We start from the raw sequence: 24885 nt of genomic DNA, 5'->3' as shown, positions 1-24885 counted from the left end.
AGCGCAGTTTGATGTGCACTCGTGTTGATATCGTCTTCGAGAAGCTGCACACAAAACCGCGCGGAAGGAAGTCCTTACTTACGCAGTAACTTGTGATTCGAAGAATTTTATGAACAGTTCATTTGACTTTTACTAGGTTTATTCGGGAAAGGAAATTGTAACTCCAAAAATTAAATTTCGTGTGGGTTTTGGTATGGTAAAGTCTCGCGGATCACCTTTATCGTTAATACCAAAAATTCAGAATTTTTAATGCAAATTCTTCACGGTGATCTTTATTTGGATATAAATAATGCTAACAAAATTAAATATAATTGTTGTATTTTCTCATATACGCGGATTAACAGGTCTGACTTAAAGAGTTATGGTTAATTGCAGCTAAAAGAATTATTAAACTGAGTTTGCCATTAAAAATTTTTTTTTCACGGTCATAGCCTCCCTCCCCCGGAACTCTCTGAAGCTCATCTTGTGGGACGTGTCCCCCAGGCTGACCCACTGACCTATATAACATAAACCCATCTTACATTGTTTCGTCTATGAAGAGGTGTTTCCATATTTTAGGAGAAAATTGTGCATGTCACAGTAAGCGCCCTACTGCCTGTAGACCCACGGTTTCCATGCTTTGCACTTCACATTGAATGGACAGTGCCTTGCTTATGCGTACGTTCATATTGCGCTCATTGTTGTCTAGACTTTATTTATTTATTTATTCATTTATTTATTTACAAAAAATATGAACCGAACTCCATTCATTTGGCTCAGTGGCGGTTTCTTGTGGACACGGCACTGACCCTGCGGGGCAACCGTTAGGTTCACCACGTGCTTACTTAATTCCTCTGTTTATCGTTACTATTATTTGTGCTCATCCTGTACCTATACGAAACATGAATATTAATAACCGTCTATAAGACTTCGTACTGATAAGATACTGAGTTAGAAAGTGACTAGATCAGAGCCTAAAGTAAAATAAATAAATAGTGTAAGTATGTAATAAAATGCAGGGGGCACGCGGTAACGTAGTTGGTTGAGGCACTATGCTACAAGCCGGAAGGTCACGGCATCGAATCCCGATGTCATGGGATTTTTTTTTTCAGTTTACCTAATCCTTCCAGCCGCATTATGGCCCTGGGGTCGACTCAGCCTCTAACAGAAATGAGTACCAGGATATTCTTGGAATGCTCTTATGGGTAAAGGGCGGTCGGAGCGTTAGGCTGACAACCTTGCCGCCATGTATGAGCCGATTGCCTAGAAAATGTGGGAACCTCAACATCTCACAACCCTATGGGCCTCCACGGCCTGTTACAGGGATAGCTTTACTTTATGTAATAAAATGCACATGAAGAGGGATGGAAACGTAGAGTTTAAATGTAAATTGTCAGACATAAGGATGCAGTATTATACGTTAGAAACTACAAGTGTCTTGTCGGATTTCAGTTCTGACAGCGTTGACTATGAAGTGTTCAGTCTTCTAGGATATAACGTCATATAATTCGGTGAATACCTTTTTCTGTGTTTCATGCAGGTTTCTTCCTTGGCTTACACTTCGACCCTAAAGACGGTAATGATTCCCCGAAACGTCGGTTGATTCACCGGAATATACGTCGTTATATTCCAGAAGATAGAACCCTTTCATAATGGTCATGTTCAATTTGTGGCTCTCACGGCTGTGCTTATGAAACCGGGTTCTGACAACGTGTATTTCGAAAATTTCCGAAGTTTCGGGAGCTTTCCAGCTTTAGAGTTGGAGAGTAAGCAAGAAATAAACCAGCACTACAGCCCAGAAGAAGGTGTAGCCTGTTTGTGGAGGACATGAGGGTGAAGCATGTAGCATGGCAGAACCGTGTAGCGTGGGGTTTAGCACATAGCGTGCCTCTGCAGAGAGACGTTTCACGCTACATAACTGTGTAATGAGCAAAACAATTCGATTATCGTAGTTACTACGAAAACATACAAAGTTCACGTATTCTGTAATAGGGCATGAGGGCCGTTTGTTGGATTTACAAGGTCAGTTTCCTCCAGTTTGCTTAGTGGAAAAAGATGTGTTTATGTCCCCTATAGCGTGCCAGTATCAGTCCATAATTACGATCTCGTGCCTTGATACCGGAAGAAAATTATGTCTTCCAGGAGCATACATGGCAGCGTTAAGTATCTACGACCAGTCTTTAGTTTTTCCAGTGGCTCTTCCAGCCCATTGAGGGCCCAGGCCTCTTATTCAGTTCAGTAATAATTTTTCACAGATGGTAGGATTCCTTGTACGAGTGATTAGCTCGTCGCAAGGCCTCTATCTAAACTCAGGACATCAGAAACAGAATAACCGCATACACACCAAACATGTGTGTGGTATTCGAACCCACGATCCTAGCGTCCGAGCGGGCGAAGATAGGTCATGTCTTAGAGCACGCGGCTACTGTCACCGGCACATCTGCCACTAATGCTATCGTGTCTAGTATCGGAACACCAGAGTCTGTATTAAATTAGCATGTATCCAGATTGTTGCCCGGTTTTTATAACTGTATTCATTGTCATCCTGGCCTTATCGCTTTTCTTGTGGGATAAGAAACTGGTTTCGAATTGAACTCATGCATATAATAACAAGGTCAGTACTTTTCCGAGTATTTGGTCGTAAGGCAAACGACATCTGTATTTGCATTTGTCCGCCGTCATTAGTTCCCGAGATACGAAGGTGACAAATGGACAGGTGCGGTGAATTAGATATAGGGCCTGTAGATTAATAGCTTTATTGACGGTCAAAATAGCTTACAGCAAGTACTGAGATTCCTTGTATCACAGAGTTTGCAGTTAGCTCAAACGTTGCCGCATGAGGAGCCCCAGCCCTTCGCTGACCTGCGTGACTTACATGTGGGAGCAGTGGTCATCGGTAGTCATGTTTCGTTGTGTCCACCAGATCGTTTCGTGTTTAAGTTACGACAGTTTCCTGTCACTCCATAATTTGCAGTATAGCCTTCAGCACATTCCACCCACTCCACTATCACAGTCTTAGCTACGGCAACTTCCGCCCACTTCACAACTCGCAGTCTTAGCTACGGCAACTTCCACCCACTTCACAACTCGCAGTCTTAGCTACGGCAACTTCCACCCACTTCACAACTCGCAGTCTAAGCTACGGCAACTTCCACCCACTTCACAACTCGCAGTCTTAGCTACGGCAACTTCCACCCACTCCACTATCGCAGCCTTAGCTACGGCAACTTCCACCCACTTCCACCCACTTCACAACTCGCAGTCTTAGCTACGGCAACTTCCGCCCACTTCACAACTCGCAGTCTTAGCTACGGCAACTTCCACCCACTTCACAACTCGCAGTCTTAGCTACGGCAACTTCCACCCACTTCATTATTAACAGTCTGATCAAAGCGCAGTCGTGTACTACACGTGCTACTTACTTTAACATATAAAATACAGAGCATTTTCCCCGAGGTTGGTTTCTGTGATTGTCGCAATAAGCAGCGATTATTTCCCTGAACGTCATTAAGCGACTGGTGCTTGTACTGTAGGCGGTGAGCGCTTCATGTGAGCCCGCTGTTTAAATACGTATTTAGAATGATTTCTGGCTTGGGTGTTCACAGTCGCGCCCAAAGCTGCCGTAAGGAGTCGGTTGCGACATGTGCCGAGGAAGCGCTCGCTGGAGGACACACGAGGCAATGAACCTGCTGTGGCTGAAGTGGCGTGAGTGTGGTGGTAGGTTATGTTGCTTCTGCAATAGCTGGAGGATATCAGGCATAACGAGTCGATAAACGCCCTCGGCTAAAGCGTGCCTCGTTAAGTCCGCGGCGTGTCATGAATGAAAGTACATGCATACCGCATTCAGAATGTGGGTCTTCCGAGTTCAGACACCGTTTTGTATTCTCGTAGGTTTCGAAGGAACATAATGCCTCCGTCTTCAGGGTTAAAGTGAGATGTGTAGGGAAGGTGGCACGATATAGATGAAATCACCCCAGTGTAACGTTTTACTTTCCCTTCGCTTACCGGCAACTCTGAAGATGGAGGTAGTATGCTCCCACGAAACAGTGGAACCCGCCTGCTATAGTTGAGTACGACCTCCAGGGCTGTGAGAGCATCAAATCTGACATTAGCACCGGGTGGTTACACCACTCAGAATAATGGACTGCGTCAGTGGTTATCAAAATGCGGTCCGCGAACCCAGGCAGGTTATTTTTGTCTTCTGATTGTAAGTTAGAAGGGGAAAATATTGCATTGAATATTTAAAATATTTTAAAAACCCTGTTTATGTGGAATAGTGGTATGACAGATATTTTGAATTCTAAATTGCGTAGGGAATGTATGCTAGTTATATAGATGTGAATAGGCCAGAAGTGGCCGCAGTACAAGGGACTTAGTCCCACCCCACTAGCAGTAAAGAAAAATATATAGATGTGAGGCTACCGTTTCTGTCACTAACGACTGGAGCAAGAAAATGCATTGGAACAGGTATTAAAAACATTTTGTAAACTTGATACAGGCATTAAAGCTCAGAATTACTGGGTTTCTCTAATTTGCCCATCACACGGTGTCCTAGAAACTATAAAATAATGTTTCGGAAACTGGACCCGTTTCCGTCCTCAGGTACCGGGGGTGAAGACAACTCTTTTGGGTCCCTTGGACGAAGTCTAGACATCCAGTAATTATGCACCATTGTCAGAACCCTTTAGAATCTACAGGAATTAAAGAATTTTAAAATGAATTATTTGATTCGAATCTGTTTGAGTTGAAGTGCATATAATTAATATATGGAGGGATGGGTGTGTTCGAGTGTGCAGTGTGTTTGCTAGGGGCCCGGCGCACCCGAGAACTTTGTGAACACGTGTCTGCGGCATGAGAAGAATTGCGGTCGCGTAATGTGAAGTTAGAAGCGGCTAGGCCCACGAAGTTAAGACAGATTTTTACAAGTTTTAGAAATGTCATATAATTTCGATTTATCTTCGTAATTTGCATTTAAATGCTTCAATTTGTAGAAAAAAGAATCACCCTCCTTCCCGGTGAGGCTGTTGCTTTCCTTGTCGTCATCACAGTACACAGTACCTAAAACTTTAAAAAAGGAGTAACATTCAAATTAAGAAAGTAAAGATCGTTGTGTGGTTTCACTAGAGTTGCCGGCTGAGGCTTGCACCTGTCACGTGTCCTGTTGCTCCGGAAGAAGTAAAGGAAGGGGGAGAAAGCAAGGAAACAGAACGTACACTGATGCCAAACGTGGCTTTGTGGAACGCCGGCTTTCAGTGAATGGGAATTGTTTTCTATTGGCACATGTCTCAGCCGCCAGTTCTGTTGAAAAACGTTTGTAATGCAGTTAAGAAAAATGAACAAGGATACTAATCGTATCCAGAAACTTTACTGAAATAAATCGTTGTCACAACCGTGGCTAACATAGGGATATATGGATTGGCAAGAGAAGGGGATACATTACATAGTCTCACTGGGTGTTCTGTGCTAGATCCGCGGTAGGGAACAGGAAACTTCAGTTTTTATGTATCGTATTGTAGCATGTAGACCCGTTGCTGGGCAAAGACCCCGAGATAAGCAAATATGCAAGAGCCTTTGAAAAATAACAGCTTCGCAAACAAACATGTTCCCACGGAATCGATTAAACTGCAGGGATGAAGACTGGTGAGTCTGTTGTGGGACATTCACCAGCCAGTAAGGACGTAAGCAGAAGGCATTGTTTGGAACCGTTACCAGGAAACGGTTGTCGTATATTAGTTTATTCCGCGGTCGTTGCCAAGCAGCGGGCATTGATTATAGAGTCATTACTTAAAAAGGGGTCTACGTTCTACAGTATATTAGGTAAAGGAAGAGTAGGCTACAAGTTGGACGAAGAATCAAGTTATCCTTAAACGTATTATAATTTAGAAGTAGCGCTACCTTTCGCCACCATAGAGGTGACTGCTTAGAAGGTAATTTTGTTATATACGTATAAAAAGTAAAAGTCCCCGCGCTTAATTAAGCACTACGTCATGAAGACATAATGAGGGATGGAGGTGTAGCTCCACCATTCTTCATTTGGGCACTAGATGGTGAGTGGTAGGCTGCACGCCTCAGCCGCTTTACCCCTGGGGAAAGAGCCTCCGGTCCCCAGAGCCGGTCTGGACGACGTGGAGAAGAATAATTTCTCACCTCTGCCGGGAATCGAACCAGGGCAGTCCGTTGTACCGACTGAGCTATCCCGGCTCCATAAGGAAAGGTAAAGTTTTTTTCATTGCAAGTGGGGTGGGACTAAGTGCCTTGTACTGCGGCCACTTCTGGCCTCTTGTACCAGTAATCGTGATTGTGGAGCAGTTGCTGGAATGAAGATTGGCAGGGGAAACCGAAGTACTCGGAGAAAACTTGCCCCAGCGCCACTTTGTCCACCACAAATCCCACATGACCAGACCCGAGATCGAACCCGGGCCGCCGCGGTGGGAAGCCAGCGACTAACCGCTTGAGCTATGGCGCGGCCCTAAAGGTAAAGTTACTTACGTAATTAAGCACCGCAACTTGAAGAGGAGTGGAGGAGTAGTATCCTCGGAACCTGACTGCCGGAAGCCGTCAGCTCCACGCTGCGGTAGCTTTACTCCCGCATGTAGAATCGCTGGAGGCTGCGTGGGCGGGCTGGACGCTGTCGAGAAGGGAAATGAATCGGCCTTACTGCATGAAATTTGTTAGTTAATATTTATCGAAACGTGTTTACAAATTCAAACAAGTCTCACTGTTGTCTGCCTCAGGGGGGCACCCAGCCTCCTATCCAGTGGGTACCGGGGGCTCTTCGCGGGGGCTGAAGCGGCCGAGGTGTGTAGATGACCACTCGTCTCTATCTAGTCCCGAGTCAAGAATGGTGGAACTCTGCCTACATTCCCCCATATGTGTTCGTGGCATGGTGCTTAATTAAGCACAGGGACTTTCATGCTAATTGAACTGGATGTAGACTGCCATAATACATTTTGTAAAGTTGGTACCTGTGTATCTGTAGGTGCCGCATACATGGCGACACTCCCGTGTACAGTGATTCAGTATTAGTAAGGTATGACGTTAAAAACAAACTTATATTCCTTTCGGACTCATGTGTTTTTTTTTATTAATTATAACGAAAATTACATTAACGATATATTCTGCTTTACACGTTTGCAATGAAAAGTTTTACGTGGTATAATGCACCGATTAGCTTTGGCTGTGTTTGCTGGCACGCAACAGCTCGAGAGTTGCTGAACGAATTTTCATGAAATTTAATTGTGAGGAGATTTACTGAAAATATTTCAACACATTCCAGTTTGCTCAAAAATTGTATCAAAATAAGGGACACGCTCCACATGAAGACGCATGCGCGTGGCTACGCACATGTGAAAGAAACCCAACACGTAAATCGATAAATATTTATCTGACTGAAAAATCTTTTGAACAGAAGACACAGCGGAAAATGAAATACAAACTTTTCCGTGAGTGTTACTGCTCACAGGATAATTGAACAAGTAGGTGATGCTGTGCCGTTCCCATAGCTCCACACCGGTGAATACTTTGTATCTGGTGGTCCTGGAAAAATTCGCCGACTCGTTCCACGGGCAAATAGAAACACTTTGCGTAACAGTCCGACTGCCGAAGAGGCGTCATCAGAACTGCTAGGCTGTGTGTAAAATTCTGACGACAATAGGAAGTTTGTTGGCAGCACAAAGCCTCTTTGCATGCCGCAGTTCGGGAGTCTCCGATTTGGCGCCACAGTCAGTCAGTCAGTTGATGTGGTACTACAGCACGTCTTTATAGTTTGCAGTGCGGAGGGAGAGATAGTGGTCCAGTAGATATGTCACTTTTAAGCATGACTCATATCGAAGCGTTGCTATGCAACGACCGCGATGTGGTCGGATATACCAGGGTCGTTTCTTGGCAACGGCTAGGTAAACACCTTCCCGCAGCAACAGACACGAACGCAAGAATTGAGCTGTTTCTGTGTGGTCTGTGCTGAGATGTTACAAGCGAGGGACAAGGTTAGAACTTAGGTCTGTACGAGAGTCGTGTAAAGAGAGGACTTCAGTGCGTGAAGTAGAATAATCTCCACTGTTAGAAGCCGTTACCAGGGAACTGCTGGTGAAAAGACAGCAGGCTGGAAAAAAGTTTAGCGGGTGCTGTTGTGATTTGTGAATTGTTGAGATTAGCGGTGGCACTGTAAGTGCTTGTATAAGTGGTCAGTAAGTCCATTCACCACTCCAAACCCCGTTTGTAGTCACATTCATACACGTGACAGTATAATGTTTCAGTTATGAAGGCGCGGAGTTCTTTCGCCACTTCTCTAATACGCCTTCACAGCTAGTTGCTTAAGCAGTATAACCCAGTTATGATAGGCGTATACAATCTATGTCGTACGTTAGTTAGCATTACTCAGCTATACTTCGAGTATGGGATTCTTCAGCAATCCCTTGCCAACCGCGGGGCGTAGGTTCGTGCAAAAATAACGCGGTTTAGAAGCTCAAGATTTAGGGGAAATAATTGCTTATGGAGAACCAAGGTCTGAACACAAACATTACAGAATAACGTTTTTAAGAATAAACGAGACATAAAATATAAACGGGTTGAACAAAAACATTTCACCGCGATGTTATTCTGAAGCCGTTAAACCGGTTTGGGGTGCCATTACAGCCCCTCCCCCAGCACATGTGCATCTCTTGTTGCAGGAGCGGCATGAATTAGGAGTCGCGGTTACATGAAGCCAAATATCGCGATAAACAAAGCTGAATGCAAGCGAAAGGCAGGATATACTTGAAGTGAACCATTGCTGTATGTGGTACCAGTCTTTATGCATGCGAATAGTGAAGAACGCCCCCGTATGTCTGACAGATATATTCTGGTCCTGACGATGGCACTGAGGGGTATCGAGAGATCGCCCCGAGATCGCTCCCATGGAACAAATGACTTGGCGGTGGTTGTAGGTGCTGTTCCCCAGCAGAAGAGGCCGTGGTCCCTGCGTTGCTTGCCATCACATGGGCCACCGGTCCTTGAGTCCCTGCTTTGTGCATCCTCTCTCACACCTTCATGTAACTAAGTGGGAACAGCTCGAATCTCATTATGTCATTGAATTAAGTTACTTAATGGGCATGAAGTCGTAATGATTGTCATGTGGAAGAATGTGTGGGATGTCGTTGTATGAAGAGAGCTGTCGCTCTCTGGTTGGTCCTTCCTTTGTTAGTCCATCTTAAATAGTCTTGTTCCGACCTTGTAGGGGTCACCCGTTTCTCCTGTTTGGTTACTGCGTCCTGCTGAACTACTTGCCTGGAGACGCGATTTCCAGTCGTTACATAGCAGTGATAATTGTGTTGTAGGTTTCATCTAGCGATGGATTCTTTATTCAAGAAACGTGACTCCGAGGAAACGTGTTCTACGGACCGTTGCTTAGCAGTGGATGGGTTTTGTATTCTGATTGGCTAGCGCTTGACTCTTATGTGGGAGGTTCCCACACCACCCGCCTCGGAAATGGTTGCTCAGCTGTTGAGGCTAGCAGGGAAACATACGTTGCTTCCGGAGCGTGTAGTTCGTGCGACGGGCAGTGGCGGCGCGGCATGTCGTGTCACGGCCGGGGTTGCGTCAGCTACAGGGTTGAAGGTCGTGGTGATTCCGCGGCCGGTCTCGTTCAGCATGTAGGCAGGCTTGACCATATCGGTTAACACGGTGACGGGCCTGCCGCGCACGAGGATTTGCAGTGTTTTCTCTGGGGGCACGCGGTATCGTAGTTGGTTGAGGCACTATGGTACAAGCCGGAAGGTCGGGGGTTCAAGTCCCGATAAGGTTATTGGATTTTTGTCAATTGACCTAATCCTCCCAGCCGCACTATGGCCCTGGGGCCGACTTGGCCTCTAACAGAAATGAGTACCAGGAATTAATAAAATAATTTTCTTGGGGAGTGAAGCGCGGCCGGCGCGTAAGGCTGACAACGTTACCGCCATCTTTGAGCCGATTGTCTAGAAAATGTGGGAGCCTCAACGTCTCACAACCCTGTGGGTCTTCACGGTCTGTTACAGGGCTACCTTTACTTTTTTTTCTTTCTTTCTTTACTGCGTAATTATAGTAAGGCTGCTGATCCATCGGGATCCTTGAATTACATTACATTGCATTTCATGGATCCAGAGTTAGACAAAAATGACTGTAGGCTGTGGAATATGTCATAATGCGTCGGTTACGCTTTGCGTGGTCTAGCCGTGTCGTCATTACTCAAACAGTGTGACCTAACCCCACTGTTCCGGCTGTGTGCGCCAGATGGTAACTGTTTATTTGAGAATAATGGTGGTGACGAGTGATTTTATCGCCGTTTTGAGCAACTTTGCGCACAACTTGGTAAGTCACGTGATTTACTACCTTCGGTGGTGGCATCTGAGCAGACTGATACATTCGTATGAGTTTAAGCTTCGAATGGGATGTGAAGATTATCATGTGACACTGGAGGTTCTCAGAAGGCCACGGCTAAAGATTGCTATCTCTTCTGGTATACGATGCCGAGAAAGAATCTGCTGCCCTTATCGTCGGGGTACTCTTCAGCCTTGAAGATGGAAGCAGAATATTTCTCCGAAATGTCTGTAATAATGATCTCCCAGACTTCAGGGCGTGAGAGATTGGAGGAAGCAACTGAAGTCTCTCGGTAACCCTGTGATACTGGGGTTCATGGGGCTTTCTGGACGTCTGCATTTACAGCAACAGGTTTGGATGGGGTCTGTAATTGATAGATTTCGGCAGCAGATCTACCACGCTACATGTAGTCGTAAACCACGTTGACAGAGCTGATCAACAGCAAGCATGGGCAGAGGCGTGCAAAACTTCTACGTTTTAAAGGCANTCGTGACAAAGGAATTTCCATGGATACGGTTGGCCTATACAAGGGGCCGTGGAGAATTCTCAAGCAGTATCCCGCGTGGAGGGGGGGTTGAATACCTCCACCGTAGCTCTGCGAGTCGTGGGAGGCGACGAAAAAGGAACCCAGTTTCTGCAGGTATAATTGGGTATAATCATGGACATAATTGGGTCACCCTGTTCGTGGGGGATATAAATACGGTTTGGGTGAGCGTCGAATCTGAGGTAGCAAAATATGGTCATGAGTCCCGCGGTGCTTGGCCCTGAGAAAGACTGCGCTGGCGAGGACCAGCAGCGATTGTAAATGACGGATCAATCTTATCATCAAAGAGGATGTTACATAAAGACTATGACGATAAGGGTTCAGTTGAAAAAAATCTCTGGTAGTGAGTCTCAAAAAGCTTGTCTCCAAGGCGAAGTGATTGCCCTTAAGCCACCAGTCATAACTCTGATTCTGCTCTGCGTGAATTTGTTGCATGTGCATAGTTCTGAGGAGTTCCGAAGTCTCCCAGAGCCGTCGCAGTGTAAAGTGTGGTCATGAGTTCCGTTGGACTCGGAACCAAAAATCATTGTGCTGGCGAGAGTCAGCAGCTTGTCAGTCTGCTCTGCGTCACGTGCCGAAACTACGGTGCAACAAACGTGGCGCCTACACATAAAGACCAACCCTCCCCCTCAGCGAAGGGCAGGCCGAGCCTCTAAACACGTAAATGTCTAGGAGAGAACAGAAATCGTGATCCTAGATCTCGACGAGACCTAAAGCCAAGAATGACTGTGGTGGCGAAGGCCAGCAGGAATTTAACCGGCCGCTTCGCGTCAGTTTGCAACCAGTTGGCGGGAGGCCGAAGGAAACATTTGATGGCTTGCATGTAAGCTGACCCCAGAGATAGATACCGGATGAGGGAGATTATTATTATTATTATTTATTTATTTAAAGATGTGCTTAGAGACGTTTTCAGGATCATAGCGTGCATACTCAGTGAAATCTTGATTTCAGAGAGCTGCAGTGTGCGAGTGGAAACCGTTGCTGAGTGGTGGGAACTGTTAAACTTTCCAGTCTGTGTTTGTGTTGGTGTGTGTGTGTGTAGGTAGCGGCTTTGCGACGGGCTGATCCCCCGTCCAAGGAGTCCTACCGTCTGTGTAAAAATGATTACGAAAGTGAAAAAGAGGCCAGGGCCCAGCAAAGGGCTGTGCAGTCATTGATCAATGAGTGATTGAAATATTTCAAAATTTAGCTAGTATATATTGTGATGCTGGCACAGGTTCCTTACTGGGGTGGAGAACGGGGACTTCTGCTTGTATAATATAATTTAATCTGCGTCTCTGTGCCGCAAGAACAAAACTTTATGTGCATGTATTTCTTGTAGATTCTAAAGGGTTCTGACGATGGTGGATGACACAGAATTACTGGGTTTTTGGAATTTTTCCGTCGTCCGGAAATCTACGTAATAGAGGACACGACGTTTCGGAAACTAGATCTGTTTCCGTCTTCAGGTGAGAAAGGAAGACACCTACTCAGTTGGATCCCTTAAAAATAGCTACAATTTCCGAAACGTCTTGTCCTCTGTTACCTAGAATTCCGGACGATGGAAAAAGTCCAAGAACCCAATAATTCTGTGTAATTTATTTATTGTTTGTAGCTTATTTAACGGCGCGGTCTGCAACTGAGAACTGACTGGGCGATAGTGAATTGGAAAGAACATGTAAGGCAATATGCTGGCATTCTCCTAGAGGGACTGAGGAAATGCACGAAATGCTTCAGTATTATTGATGTCTCGGCCTAGACTCGAACCGAACATCTCCCAAATACAAGTCAGAAGCGTTACTGCTTCAGTCAACTTTCTGCGTATGTATTTATTGTTTACTTTGCATGCTACACGTACTACCTACCGAGCATGTTTGCTTATGTGATGACCCTTCTAACTTTTATTCCGAAGGCGCTTGATTTGTACCAGGGCACCGACTGTCATGACTTGAGAGTTCTCGTTGTTTCTACCTGTCGCTCCGGGCGCATGCTGCGTTAGTAAGTTGAAATAAGCCACAACCACCTCTCTCCACAACCAATCCAATTCATTGACCAGTTTACGTTTCGACCATATTCAACTTCCCTGTAGCGTCCAGACCGGCCGTGGAGCCCACCCAGCCTCCTATCCAGTGGGTACCGGCAGTTATGTGTCCGCAGGTAAAACAGCCGAATCGTGAAGCTGATGACTGCCTTACATTTTCTGTAGAAGTTAAGAATTCGCGGATGTATACCTCCACTCCGCCCTCCATGTTCATGGCTTGATGCGCAGGGAAATCTTTACTGAGCATTCGGCGGTATGCAGACTGACGCAATCTTAGCATCGCTAAATACCGTATCCATGATGAAGCGTACAACCTGTGTAGTTGATGCGACGGCGTCAGGCCAGTGGATGCCGCCGCGCCGGTTTCCTTGACCGCGGCTACATCGTGGGGCGTGCACTAGGCCCCACTTCAGCTCCTTGTTGCTGGCTGGCAGGCTGGCATTCCAGTTGCTGCGAAGTTTACATCATGCAGGCTATTTTTAGACCTGTCTGCCGTGAACTCGGCGGCATAGCGCTGGGAACATAGTCCACTGATGCACGTAACACAGACGTGATGTATCACGTAACAGCAGCAGGTTGGCATTCCATAGTTCAGGCCGTACTTACCCGCGTAGCCTCATGTTCGCTACCCGTTGTCTTCGTGCCGTACGAAGCGACACTCGAGTAGATTTTTCTCCGTGTTCCCCCTGCTGATCGGTCGATACTCATATGTCACTGTCTCTTAAAATGTTCGATGACCAAATCAGGCAGCGCATAATTGAATCCATGTTTTTTTTGGGGGGGGGGGCTGTGACTCGGTGCTTGATTGCAGAACTAAGAATTGGCGTATTTAAGAGTAACAACATAATTATTAAATATATTCTGGGACATGACGCCGTGTAGTTCGGTACAAGTCCACCGATGTTTCGGAGAATCTACGGCCTACATCATCAGGATTAAGGAGTAAGCCAAGCAAGAACCAGGCGGCAACTCATGAGTGGTTGCTCTCCCCTGAGAGGAAGCTACTCGCCGTTATCACTTTCCTCCGAAACGTCGGTAGACTTAACCTTACTACAGTTCGGTCACCTTCCCAGACGATAGTAAGCACTTTCTTTGCAAAAGCTACCCTGATGATGCAGATGAGGTCAGTTTATGTTGTGTCAGCTGCGAAGCTAATGTTGTATAACTGGGTTATTTGACACCGCCTTTTCACATCGGAAGGTTACAGAGCTTTAGATGAAATTGAAAGATGTCAAGTTGCGGAATCTGTGGGTTAGGGCTCGTGACCTACTCTAACGAGAGTCGCAGAGTTCTCCAGAAATGTAGTTGTAAGCAAATTCATGTATAGTTCTGTCGAGTCAGTTGGTTTCGGAGAATGTAACAGGAGAGCGAAACATTTCGAGAATTTTTTGACTGCAGCAATATTTTATAGCCTACTGTAGAGAGGCTGTAAGGCTGTTATGTGACACATCGCCGTACAGCCTGATTGAGACCTGCAACAGTGTGCAGAACTGCACATTTGCTGACTGTACAGGAACATGTTATAGCTTACTGCAGGTGTAGAGAGGCTGTAAAGCTATTTAGGTTCCTGCTGACACCGTACAGCCTGATAGGGACCTGCAACAGTGTGTACTACTAATTTTCCTGACTGTACAGGAACATGTTACAGCTTACTGTAGATGTAGAGAGGCTGTAAAGCTATTTAGGTTCCTGCTGACACCGTACAGCCTGATAGGGACCTGCAACAGTGTGTACTACTAATTTTCCTGACTGTACAGGAACATGTTACAGCTTACTGTAGATGTAGAGAGGCTGTAAAGCTATTTAGGTTCCTGCTGTCACTGTACAGCCTGACAGGGACCTGCAACAGTGTGCAGAACTGTACTTTTCGTGACTGTACAGAGATGGAAAGGGGATCGTTTAAATCTATGTATTATTTTAGGGAGTAGTAGTGTCACAAAACTTGGGAACCATGAATTAACCCTTTGTAGCGAAGAGGGTGAGAGAGGCAGTGAAAGAATAGCAGAAGAAAGGGTAAAAAAGGAAAGTCATGGGAGAAGTGCAAAGCACTTTATCTTGAGGGGGGGAGAAACATTTTTTGGGGAGGGGGTTCTCAGTCTTCGGCCGTTCGTCTATCTTATACAGGTAGTATAAAAGCGAAGACGGTAAAAAGATAGGCTTCCGAATTGCGTGAATGTTAATTTAGAAAGATAATTGAATGACCTCTATAGCAAGGGATTTAATTTCGATGAATTTAGACAAGGATGGCTGCGGCTGCGCAAGGAGGGCTCGTTAGCAAGTTCGAAATTGGGAGCCATTTCAGCATGTCCTTGGAGACAGGAGAACCAGGAAAACCCGTGTAGAGATCTCGGGTCGCGGGACCTCCTGGTTTAAACTGGCTATCCAGTAGTCCGGGGTACAAAGGCAAATGGAAGGTCATTGATTAGTTGAACCACATGTCCCATAAAATCATCCTACAGCATCAGAATTCAAGAAAGTTCATAATAACAACAACGATGTGCCCTAATGAATACGATTTGAGCAAGTGTACAGAGCAGTAGGTACCTTTAAAAGATGCGTTGCCTGAAGATGGCCCTGTGTGGCTGAAACATGTAGCACAACGTTAGTACCTATGCACCAGACACAAATTCACCGAACTTCGGAGTCGATTTGGTAGCATCCTTGCTTCGTTCCAGACCTGGTGTCGTGAGGTTTCTGTTCGCCTTCCTCAGGCACATGTCAGTATAGTAGTGTCTTTCTCATATTAGGCCACGACCACTTCCCTTCATATTTTTTCCAATTTATTATTGGGAAGTTATCCTGCTGGTAGGATAACCGACGTCACGTGTCCTGACCCCACCGTCAGGGCCACTCTTTGCGGTCTGTTGTATATATTGTGCGGATCTGTCGGTCTGAAGTGGCGACTGAGCTAAGGAAGTTGTGGTGAGATTTTAGGTCCAAGCCGACATAATCGATTAATCGAAGTGCAGAGACCGCGATAGTGGGACATGGTTTCTGACCACCCGCTCCGAAATTGTGTTGTGGTTGTCACGGTACAGGTGTGACTACCCCGAAAGACAACGAAGCAAGTTATTACTTTTCCTCGTAAATGTATATGACGGCCCCCCCCCCCATTTCCATTTTGCAGCATGAAAATGTAGATTGCAGATGTTGAAGATGAAGTGACAAAGGAAATATTTTTGATCGAAAAGAAAATATATTGAATTGGGGAAGGAAGGTGGACAGTTGCATGACAGGAGACATCTAATTGACATCCTGAACTTCTACGTGACGCCGTGTAGATGATACGGGCAGTCCCCGCCCTGACTAATAGTTACGTTTCCTGATAGAGTTCAAAAATTGAAATTTAGTAATTATCTTTCTGTCTACGGCTGTACAGTCCTTTGGACCTTGGCCGCTTTTTCAGTTTCTTAATCCTATACACAATCGGTAGGACTCATTGGACGGGGGATTAGGCCGTTACATATACGCAGAGCAACACAAACACAGAATAAACGCACTCAGACATCCATGACTCGAGTGGGATTCGAACCCACGACCCCAGTGTTCGAGCGGGCGAAGACGGTCTATGTCTTAGACCACGCGGCCAGTGTGATCAGGAAATTTAGTAATACCAGTGGCTGTTTTCCACAGGTTCGATGTCATAATTGTGAGTTACACTTCTGATCAAAGTTGCTCGCGTCCGAAACGTTCTTTAAGTCATACGTGTCTCCTGGGTAATGCAAAATGAGCAACAGACCTGGCAAAGCTTCCCAAGAGAAGTGCAGACTTCTTCAAGATGAGACAAAGCAAGAATCTGAGTGCTCTCTATTGGGAAGCAAGTAGCAAAATGGGTTAAATGATCCGAAATAAAGCCATTGGAAACCAACCAACCAACTTCTGAACTAGCAAAGCTGACTAAAATAAATAGGACTCGCTAATTTAATTGCCCGAAACGAAACATGTTACAGTATGCGATAACGAGATCCAGTTATGACAACGGCAACAATGAAAACGGTTACAGTTCTTATAGTAAGCACGTCTGAGCAGAGAGTTGGTTCGTGTGTTTGCGGGTTCCTTCTGCTTCGGAAGGGATTACGGATGAGTGACTCTGCGTTCGAATGACAAGCGAGCCGAGGATGCGTGCTTTAATATGAAAGTCAGTAGGGCCGCGCCATAGCTCAAGCGGTTAGTCGCTACCTTCACACCACTGCGGCCCGGGTTAGATCCCGGGATCTGGTCAAGTGGGATTTGTGGTGGACAAAGTGGAGCTGGGGCAGGTTTTCTCCCAGTACTTCGGTTTCCCCTGCCAATCTTCATTCCACCAATTGCTCCACAATCACCCCCACCTATCATCTGGGGGCTGGTACAATAGGCCAGAAGTGGCCGCAGTACAAGGGACTTAGTCCCACCCCACTAGCAATTAAAAAAAAAACCCAGCAAAACTCTGTAAAGCGAATGATCGTAAAGTGAAGGCTGTGTGTACTCAAATTGGTCCAAAATAAGGAGGATAATATTTTTGGTAGCTACACGTAGCACATGTATTGAAAACTAGAAATACACGTGCAGTTTTGGTTGGAGGACCTTTCGTGGACGAACTCGTACATGAGAGGACATAATTGAAGGGGATCTTAAAGGACCGGTTTCATGTACCTGTGAAGCCAGGGGCTGATTACGTAGAATCCGACACGGAAAGGGAAGAATTGTAGAATACTTGGAATATATAAAAAAAGTATTAGGAGGAACTCGATAAAAAATACCGCATTATACACTGGCAGGAAGAAGAGACTTCCACAGGGATGGCTACACGACTTCTTATAAAGCTGAGATGCTGACGTAGTAACAGGTGAACTAAGTAACTTCAAAATTTACTGCCATGTTGGCCGTGCCGGACTTAGAAATCTTTGAAAACAAAAACCCAGCTTTGGAAGGTTTTTAGAAAGCCTGACGTTTTAAAAACGCTCGATGTTCGACGCACATTCAAAAGCTGGACTTTGGGTTTTGTTTGTACAAATAAACTTCTAAAGTTATGCAGTGATATAAGGGTGAAAGCCACTCGTTGATACATAATTGGCAGATGTAATTAAAACAACACAGCAAACCTAATGATGTGAGCTCGGGATAGTGTCCAGTTGCTCGCTTTTGTGATGACAGGGACGAACCTTGTGTCCATGTGCCTGGTAGCAGTGAACTCTCTGGGCGTCCCCTTTAATTGCCCAACTTCCCCCATCTGCAGAAGCCCGCCCGTACAGCTCTGGTCAACAGTTCCACAACATTACAATTATTGACCCCGGTCCTCGCGGTGTGAAACGCCGTTCCCTCTCCCCGCGAGCCCACGCCTTCGAGTTCAAGTACAGGACTGACCACAGGAAATGCAACACAGCCTTCACGTGCGGTCAGTCGCCGCAGTGGAGTCAGAGCATCGAACGCGCGCTCTCAGGCCCATATTTGTGTTATACGTGTAAAGTTCAGACTTATTAAGGTTGTAATATCGAGAAGGTTGAGACGTGTAGCACGCATGGAAACTGGGAATTACAAACGTTGTTTTGGCCGGAAAACCCCAAGGCAAGAGAACACCAGCCTGAACTAGCCGTAGATAGGAAGGTAAAGTTGTCCCTTGTTCTTAGCTAATTAAGCACTACGCCATGAAGACGTGTGGGGGAGTGGATTTATAGATCCACATTTTCTTGACCTCAGCAATAGCTGGAGGTGAGTGGTCAGCTTCACTTCCCTGTCGCTTTACGCCAGGGAAAAGAACCCCCGGTACCCATTGGACAGGAGTCTGAGCCGGCCCCAGGGCCGGTCTGGACGACGTGGAAAAGAGAAAATTCTTGACCCTACCGGGACTCGAACTCCGCCCCCTCGGCCGTCCAGCCGGAGCCCGTCGCTATCCCGGCTCCTGGAACGTTGAGGTAATAACGTGAAAGAGTCGTGGAATCATGAATTTTACTCGGGACGAGCCCTTATGAACATGGTAATGAACCTCAGAGTACCATAAAGGGCAAGGTGACTGTCAGCTTGTCAAAGACGATTCTACTTCTTGGAGCGAGTTAGTTTTAGGCGTCTTAGTAAATTTGGTGTTCAAATTGGCCAGTTCTTCTCCAAGTTTATTGTTGTGTCATGATGACTAAGTTTTCAGCGTACTGGCCCCTCGGATTGTAGTAGCACAGTAATTAGAGGTCTGAGGAGCTGGTTGATTGCCGGTCACAGTAGCCTCACGGTCTAAGGCATGAACTGTCTTTGCCCGGGTTCGAATCCCACTCAAAGCATGGATATTTGTGTGAGCGTTTATTCTGTGTTTGTGTTGTCCTGTGTGTAGGTAGAGGCCTTCCGACGGGCTGATCCCCCGTCCAAGGTCCTATCGACTGTGTAAAAATGATTACGAAACTGAAGAAGAGTCCAAGGCCCAACGAGGGGCTGTAGAGCCAATGGTGAATGAATGCACAATGGAACTGGCTGATTGTGCAGTTTCAGGTTTCGGACTTCTTGGCTATGCCATCTGCGAGAGTATTTATTGTTATTATTATTATTATTATTATTATTATGGCTCTACAGCCCTTTGTTGGGCTTTGGCCGCTTTTTCAGTTTCTTGGTCCTATAGACAGTCAGTGGGATTCCTTGGACGAGTGAATTCCCTTCACAAGGCCTCCACCTACACGCAGAACAGTACAGACAGAATAGACGCACACAGTACAGATATCCATGCCACGAGTAACATTCGAACCCACGATCCCAGTGTTCGAGCGAGCGAAGACAGTTCATGCGATGGCTTAGACCAGGGGTCTCCAAACTTTTCGAAACGCAGGCCACATTAGGTAATTCAGCACTTTCAACGGGCCGGACAAAATGAGAAATTAATAACTCAAGGTATATGAGTTTTATTGAAAGCGCAGAATTTCGTAAACTAAATACAAAGTACGTGAGAATAAATTATCGTATATTAATGACGACAGTAGCAGCAAATGCTCATATTTTCATCACAAATTATAATAAAACAATTAATGTGAATGATGGAACTCTTTTTGCATTCTTAAAATCTGATTAAATTGAGGTTCAAAGTTTGAAATGCTATTCACAAGTAGCGACTTTAAATGTTCATCGGATAAATTTGCCCTGTATTTCGACTTGATGTACTTCATCTGGGAAAAAGTTTGTTCACACAGATATGTCGTCCCAAAAATGGAGATAAATTTACAAGCAAATTTCTTTAAATTTGGAAATTGCTCAGAGTTAAGAAATTTATAAAATTCGATCAAATCTCCTTCCTTGTATTTGTTTTTAATATGATAATTTTCCTGAAGTTCAATAATTTCCATTTGAATTTGACTTGGGACATCTGCAGCATCACAGCCAAACGGATTTTGAAACAATCTAATTTCCTGAGCACTGGAATCCAAATCAGGAATTCGCTTCCGATATTGTTCCTTCAAATCTGAAATGACTAAATTTGCAAACGAAGAAGGAAACTCTGCTTCACCCTTTTTATGCAACTCTGCACAGTATAGCATATGAACAAAGTTACAATTTTTCACTTGGCTTTCCAGAAGTATCAACTTTGTTCTGAATGCCTTGAGAAGTGCAAATAAATCGCAGACTAAGTTATTTTCACCCTGCAACTTTAAATTCAAATGGTTCATATGGTTCACCACATCAGCAAAAAATGCTAATTTCCAAAGCCCCTCGGTATCTGGTAAAAGTGGTTCGTGATGGTTTTTCTCAGTAAGAAATATATCAATTTCATTCCTGAGCTGAAAGAAGCGCGAAAGAACCTTTCCACAGCTAAGCCATCGAACTGCAGTATAATATGTCAGGTCAGTAAGCTCGGAATCACATTTACCAGTACTCACTGGAAAATTAGTTCAATTGGCGCATTTCTGCACAATTTTTCGCGGGCCGGATGTGGCCCGCGGGCCGTAGTTTGGAGACCCTAGGCTTAGACCACGCGGGCTCTGGGGACTATTATTGTGACGTAAACCAGAGCAGAGCCGCAGTGTTAAAAGTTAGGGACCCTCGGTTGTGATCTGGAAGAAAGAATTACAGTGAAGAGAGGTGTAGACTCTCCCGCGATAAGCAGGGGAGTGGGTCAACGTAATTAGTGACGCTATCACTAGATTGAACTAAACAGAACTCTTCTTCCAGCTACACAGGATGTGACGTTCATAATGCCAGTGGCTTGCTATCTTCTGGGATGTGCCATCGCATAGTCTTGGAGGTGATTGAGTATGTAACCATGAGTACGATCTCAAAGCAGTTTCACTAAACACTTTGGAGTTTGAAATTCATCTAAATAACTTATGTAGTAATTCAGTTCCTACCTCACAGGAATCACATCGTGTTTAGAGCAATAATCGATGTTTCGTCGGGTTCGATCCCAGATGAGATTTATAATGGACAAAGTGGCAATGGGGCGGGCCTTCTCAGAGTACCTGTTTTTCTTGGGATTGCACGCGATAGCGCAGTTGCTTGAGGCACTGTGCTACAAGCCGGAATGTCACGGGTTCGATTCCCGATTAGGTCATTGGATTTTTTACAATTGACCCAAACCTTCCGGCCGAGCTGTGGCCCTGGGGTCGACTGAGTTTCTAATAAAAATGAGCACCAGGACTCTTCCTGGGAGTCAAGGGCGGACGGCGCGTAAGGCTGACAGACTTACCGCCATCTGTGAGCCAGTTGTTTAGAAAATGTAGGAGCCTCGACGTCTGACAACCCTATGGGCCTTCACGGCCGGTTAGAGGGATAGCTTTACCTCGGTTTCTTCTGCCAATTCTCGTTCCACCAAATGCTTTACACTCGTCTGTCGTCACTATCATCATCATCATCATCATCATCAACATCAACGTCAACGTCATCTTCTCGAGCTGGTATAATGGGCCCAATAAGGGCCGGGCCGGAGTACGAGCTGGAGTCAGTCTCGTCCCTCTTCACGAATTGCAAAGAAATTCCTGTTTATTGTCAGAATCATACCAGTCCGTAATACCCTTTGTGGGCAGAATGCTGAGTGGCTGTTGTGTGTTAATTTGGGCGGTACATAAGGTTAGCATTATGTTCGAGCGTTCCTAAGGAGATGCAAGAGGAGTTCCGCAGCCCTGCTGTCCTGTCCGGTACGTTAGGCTTTAACCACAGAAACAAAGAATGAGGTATATGGAACGCTTCTCCCCTCCTGCACTAAAAAGCGGTAGGGTGCGAGTGTATGAAATATTGATCAGCAAAAGGGTTGAAACAGGGTCATGAGAGGGACAAAGGGAGGCGTGTATACTTGCAAATTTTGGCTTTGACAGGTGTGAATTCTGGCGATAATGATGTCACTAGTCCTGTATGTACCGATCGAATTTAATCAATATCTGCAGTTGATACAGCGTTGTTTAAGCCTGTGGATGATCCATTGAACATATGAAGTGTAGACCTATAATTTTTAGCGTGTTATTTTACTGACAGCAGCTGTAATATATCGTGTCGAATGGTGGGATAATTGGATTGAAAAACATTTGGAAGGGGTCGAAGTTCGAGTGCCGGTGGAGGCAAGAATTTTCTTTTCCCCATGTCGTCTAGACCGGCTCTGGGGTCCACCCAGTCTCCTATCCACTGGGTACCGGCGACTCTTTCCCTGGGGATAAAGTAGCCGAAGCGTGAATCTGACCACTCCACCTAATACTGAGGCTAAGAAATGGTGGGTCTAGACAACCCCTCCCCCAGACGTCTTCATGACGTAGTGCTTAATTAGTTAAGCATAAGGACAGCTTTACCTTACACTGTTCGTACCGGTACTTGGGGGCACCCAGTATCCGATATAATTTGGTACAGGAGGCTCTTTCCTCGGGGGTACAGTGGCAGGGGCATGAAGCTGGCCGTTCACCTCTACCTAGTGCCGACGTCATGAGTAGTGGAGCTATACCTCCACTCCACGTACGTGCTAGTGCCGTGAGACTCTGTACTGCGCATGCTGTGTCACGGTACAGAAGCATTGCCCCTCACCCATAACTCATGAGCACTTCCTGCACTTTCATATTCATTTACTCATCCTGACTAGAGAACTCTTGAAGCGGGACGGGGGTGGAGACAGGGTTGAGAAACTGCGAGTGTTTTGGACATCATCCACCATCTGTTTCTGAAACTGGTTTTGTTTCCGTCGTCAGTTTATACGAAATGGGACCGACTCTGCCGAACCCTGGGTAGAGGAGGTGAACAGTAAAATGTGGCCTTGAGTCCTGCGGGACTTGGAACCGAGAATGACTGTACTGGCGAGGGCTAGCAGCAATTTGCCCGTCATGTAAGAAACACTAACCTTGCGCCTACACTTATGGAGGAGGCCCCATTTCTAAACACGTACGTACATGTCTGGATGAGGACAAAAGTCTTTGTCGTACATCTCGACGAGACCTGAAGCCAAGAATGACTGTGCTGGTGAGGGCTAGCAGCAATTTGACCGACCGACCTCGGGAGAGTACTCTCACATCGGCCAGAGTTTATTAAAATTACTCTATCTCTTTCCTGCAGCTCCAACTTCGGAGTATAGGGCATCCGTGGAAGACTTTGTTTCACTTCAGTTTCTTAATCCTAAGACAGTCGGTGGGACTGCTTGGAAGGGGGATCAGCTCATCGCAAGGCTGCTACTTACACAGGACAACACAAACACAGAATAAACGCACGTAGACATCCATCCCTTGAATGGGATTCGAACTCACGATCCCAGTGTTCGAGCGGACGAAGACATTTCATACCTTAGACCACGTGGCCACTGTGATCGCCTTTATTAAAACTTTCACATTTCGGAAATTGTTTCTGTTTCTATCATCAGGTGTTAAGGACTCAAAAGAAATCGTACTGAATTGAACATCTCGGTAGAGCTACCATTTAACCGGTTTCAGAAATGGGTTTTAAACCTGTCTGCAAGTGAACGGGATGCGTAAGAAAACCGACTATTGTGTGTCATTCGGTACAGATTCTGTTGAAACCGCGACGTTTCGGAAATTGCTTTTACTTCCATTTTACTTTAATTTAAATAAACCAACCCTGTTGGGTCCCTCGGCAGAGCCACACTCAGATCGTAACTCTTGTTCGCCTGAAGTCGCAAATAGAACCGATTTCCGAATCCCAGCGGTTTTTTGTAAATTTTGACAATGGGAAAATCTCAAAATATTTTGTATTACAGTTTTTCTCGCACAGTCCCTATGCTCATAGTCTTTCTCTTGTTACAGAGTCATCCTTGCACAGTGGAAGAGCGTCGCTTATCCGCAGGTACGTGATATCACTGTCTATGCTATCTGTACTGCAAGGCTAATTCTCCCCTAGTCTGTGCTGTTGTGTCGGAAGTACAGTATGCGCCAAAACTTAGAGTACTGAAATGAAAAGCCGCTGTCTCTTCATGTGAAGGCCCTTGCACGACAGAACCTCAGATCCTGAAGAAATGGTCCGATCACCATGTTCCTGTAGCGTTCTTGGGTGACGGTAAGAGCATTGCCTTCCTCAGCCTCAATGAAATAGGGACCTAATATACCGTGTGCTGAGACGGCACACCATATCGTCACACGTGTACTATGTAGTGGTTTCTGGACGATAACATCTGGCCGCTCAGAACCAAGGAAGCGAGTTGTATGGCGACCACTTTCGTATGCGCGGAAATAATTCTCAACTATGAATTCTTTTTCCTCCGTCGAGAGACCCATTTCCAACAACTGCACAACACAACTTCCTTTTCACTACTGGGAACACGTGCGGCTGGAGCTATGCCCCGTCGACAAATGCACATGCGCGTTCATGATGCGCGAGTTTCAGTACTGTGCGTTTTGGCTCATACTGTACGTACCCTAGGCACATTGGGTTTGTTGCAGGTAGAATCATCGTAGAGAGTCGTAATTTGGACTCAAGAAAGAGTGAATTTCACTTTTAGTGGCAAGTTCGATGTACCCCCGTAAATTCTCCTCTACGAAAAGGGCCGGAGGCCTTCATTTGAAAGCGGACAGTTTGGCTTCAGTGGCAACAGTTCTCATTTGCATTCGGGAGGAGACGTGACCGGGATCATGCGTAAAATTAG

General features: G+C 45.7%; 1 protein-coding gene across 14 annotated transcripts in view; it reads left to right on the top strand.

Moving 5' to 3' along the window:
- Positions 1-24885, top strand: part of LOC111863799 — a 512607-nt gene that overhangs the window by 331721 nt on the left and 156001 nt on the right. For all 14 annotated transcript variants that reach the window (XM_023850539.2, XM_033751102.1, XM_033751085.1 and 11 more), the window contains one exon: positions 24050-24089. In XM_023850539.2, the coding sequence (XP_023706307.2) occupies positions 24050-24089 (40 nt within the window). The remainder of the gene's footprint in view (positions 1-24049; positions 24090-24885) is intronic.

Source organism: Cryptotermes secundus, unplaced genomic scaffold (assembly GCF_002891405.2).
Source record: "Cryptotermes secundus unplaced genomic scaffold, Csec_1.0 scaffold1894, whole genome shotgun sequence".
Lineage (NCBI taxonomy): Eukaryota > Metazoa > Arthropoda > Insecta > Blattodea > Kalotermitidae > Cryptotermes > Cryptotermes secundus.
The sequence above is the reverse complement of the archived record's forward strand: the minus strand, read 5'-3'. Positions and strand labels throughout refer to the sequence as shown.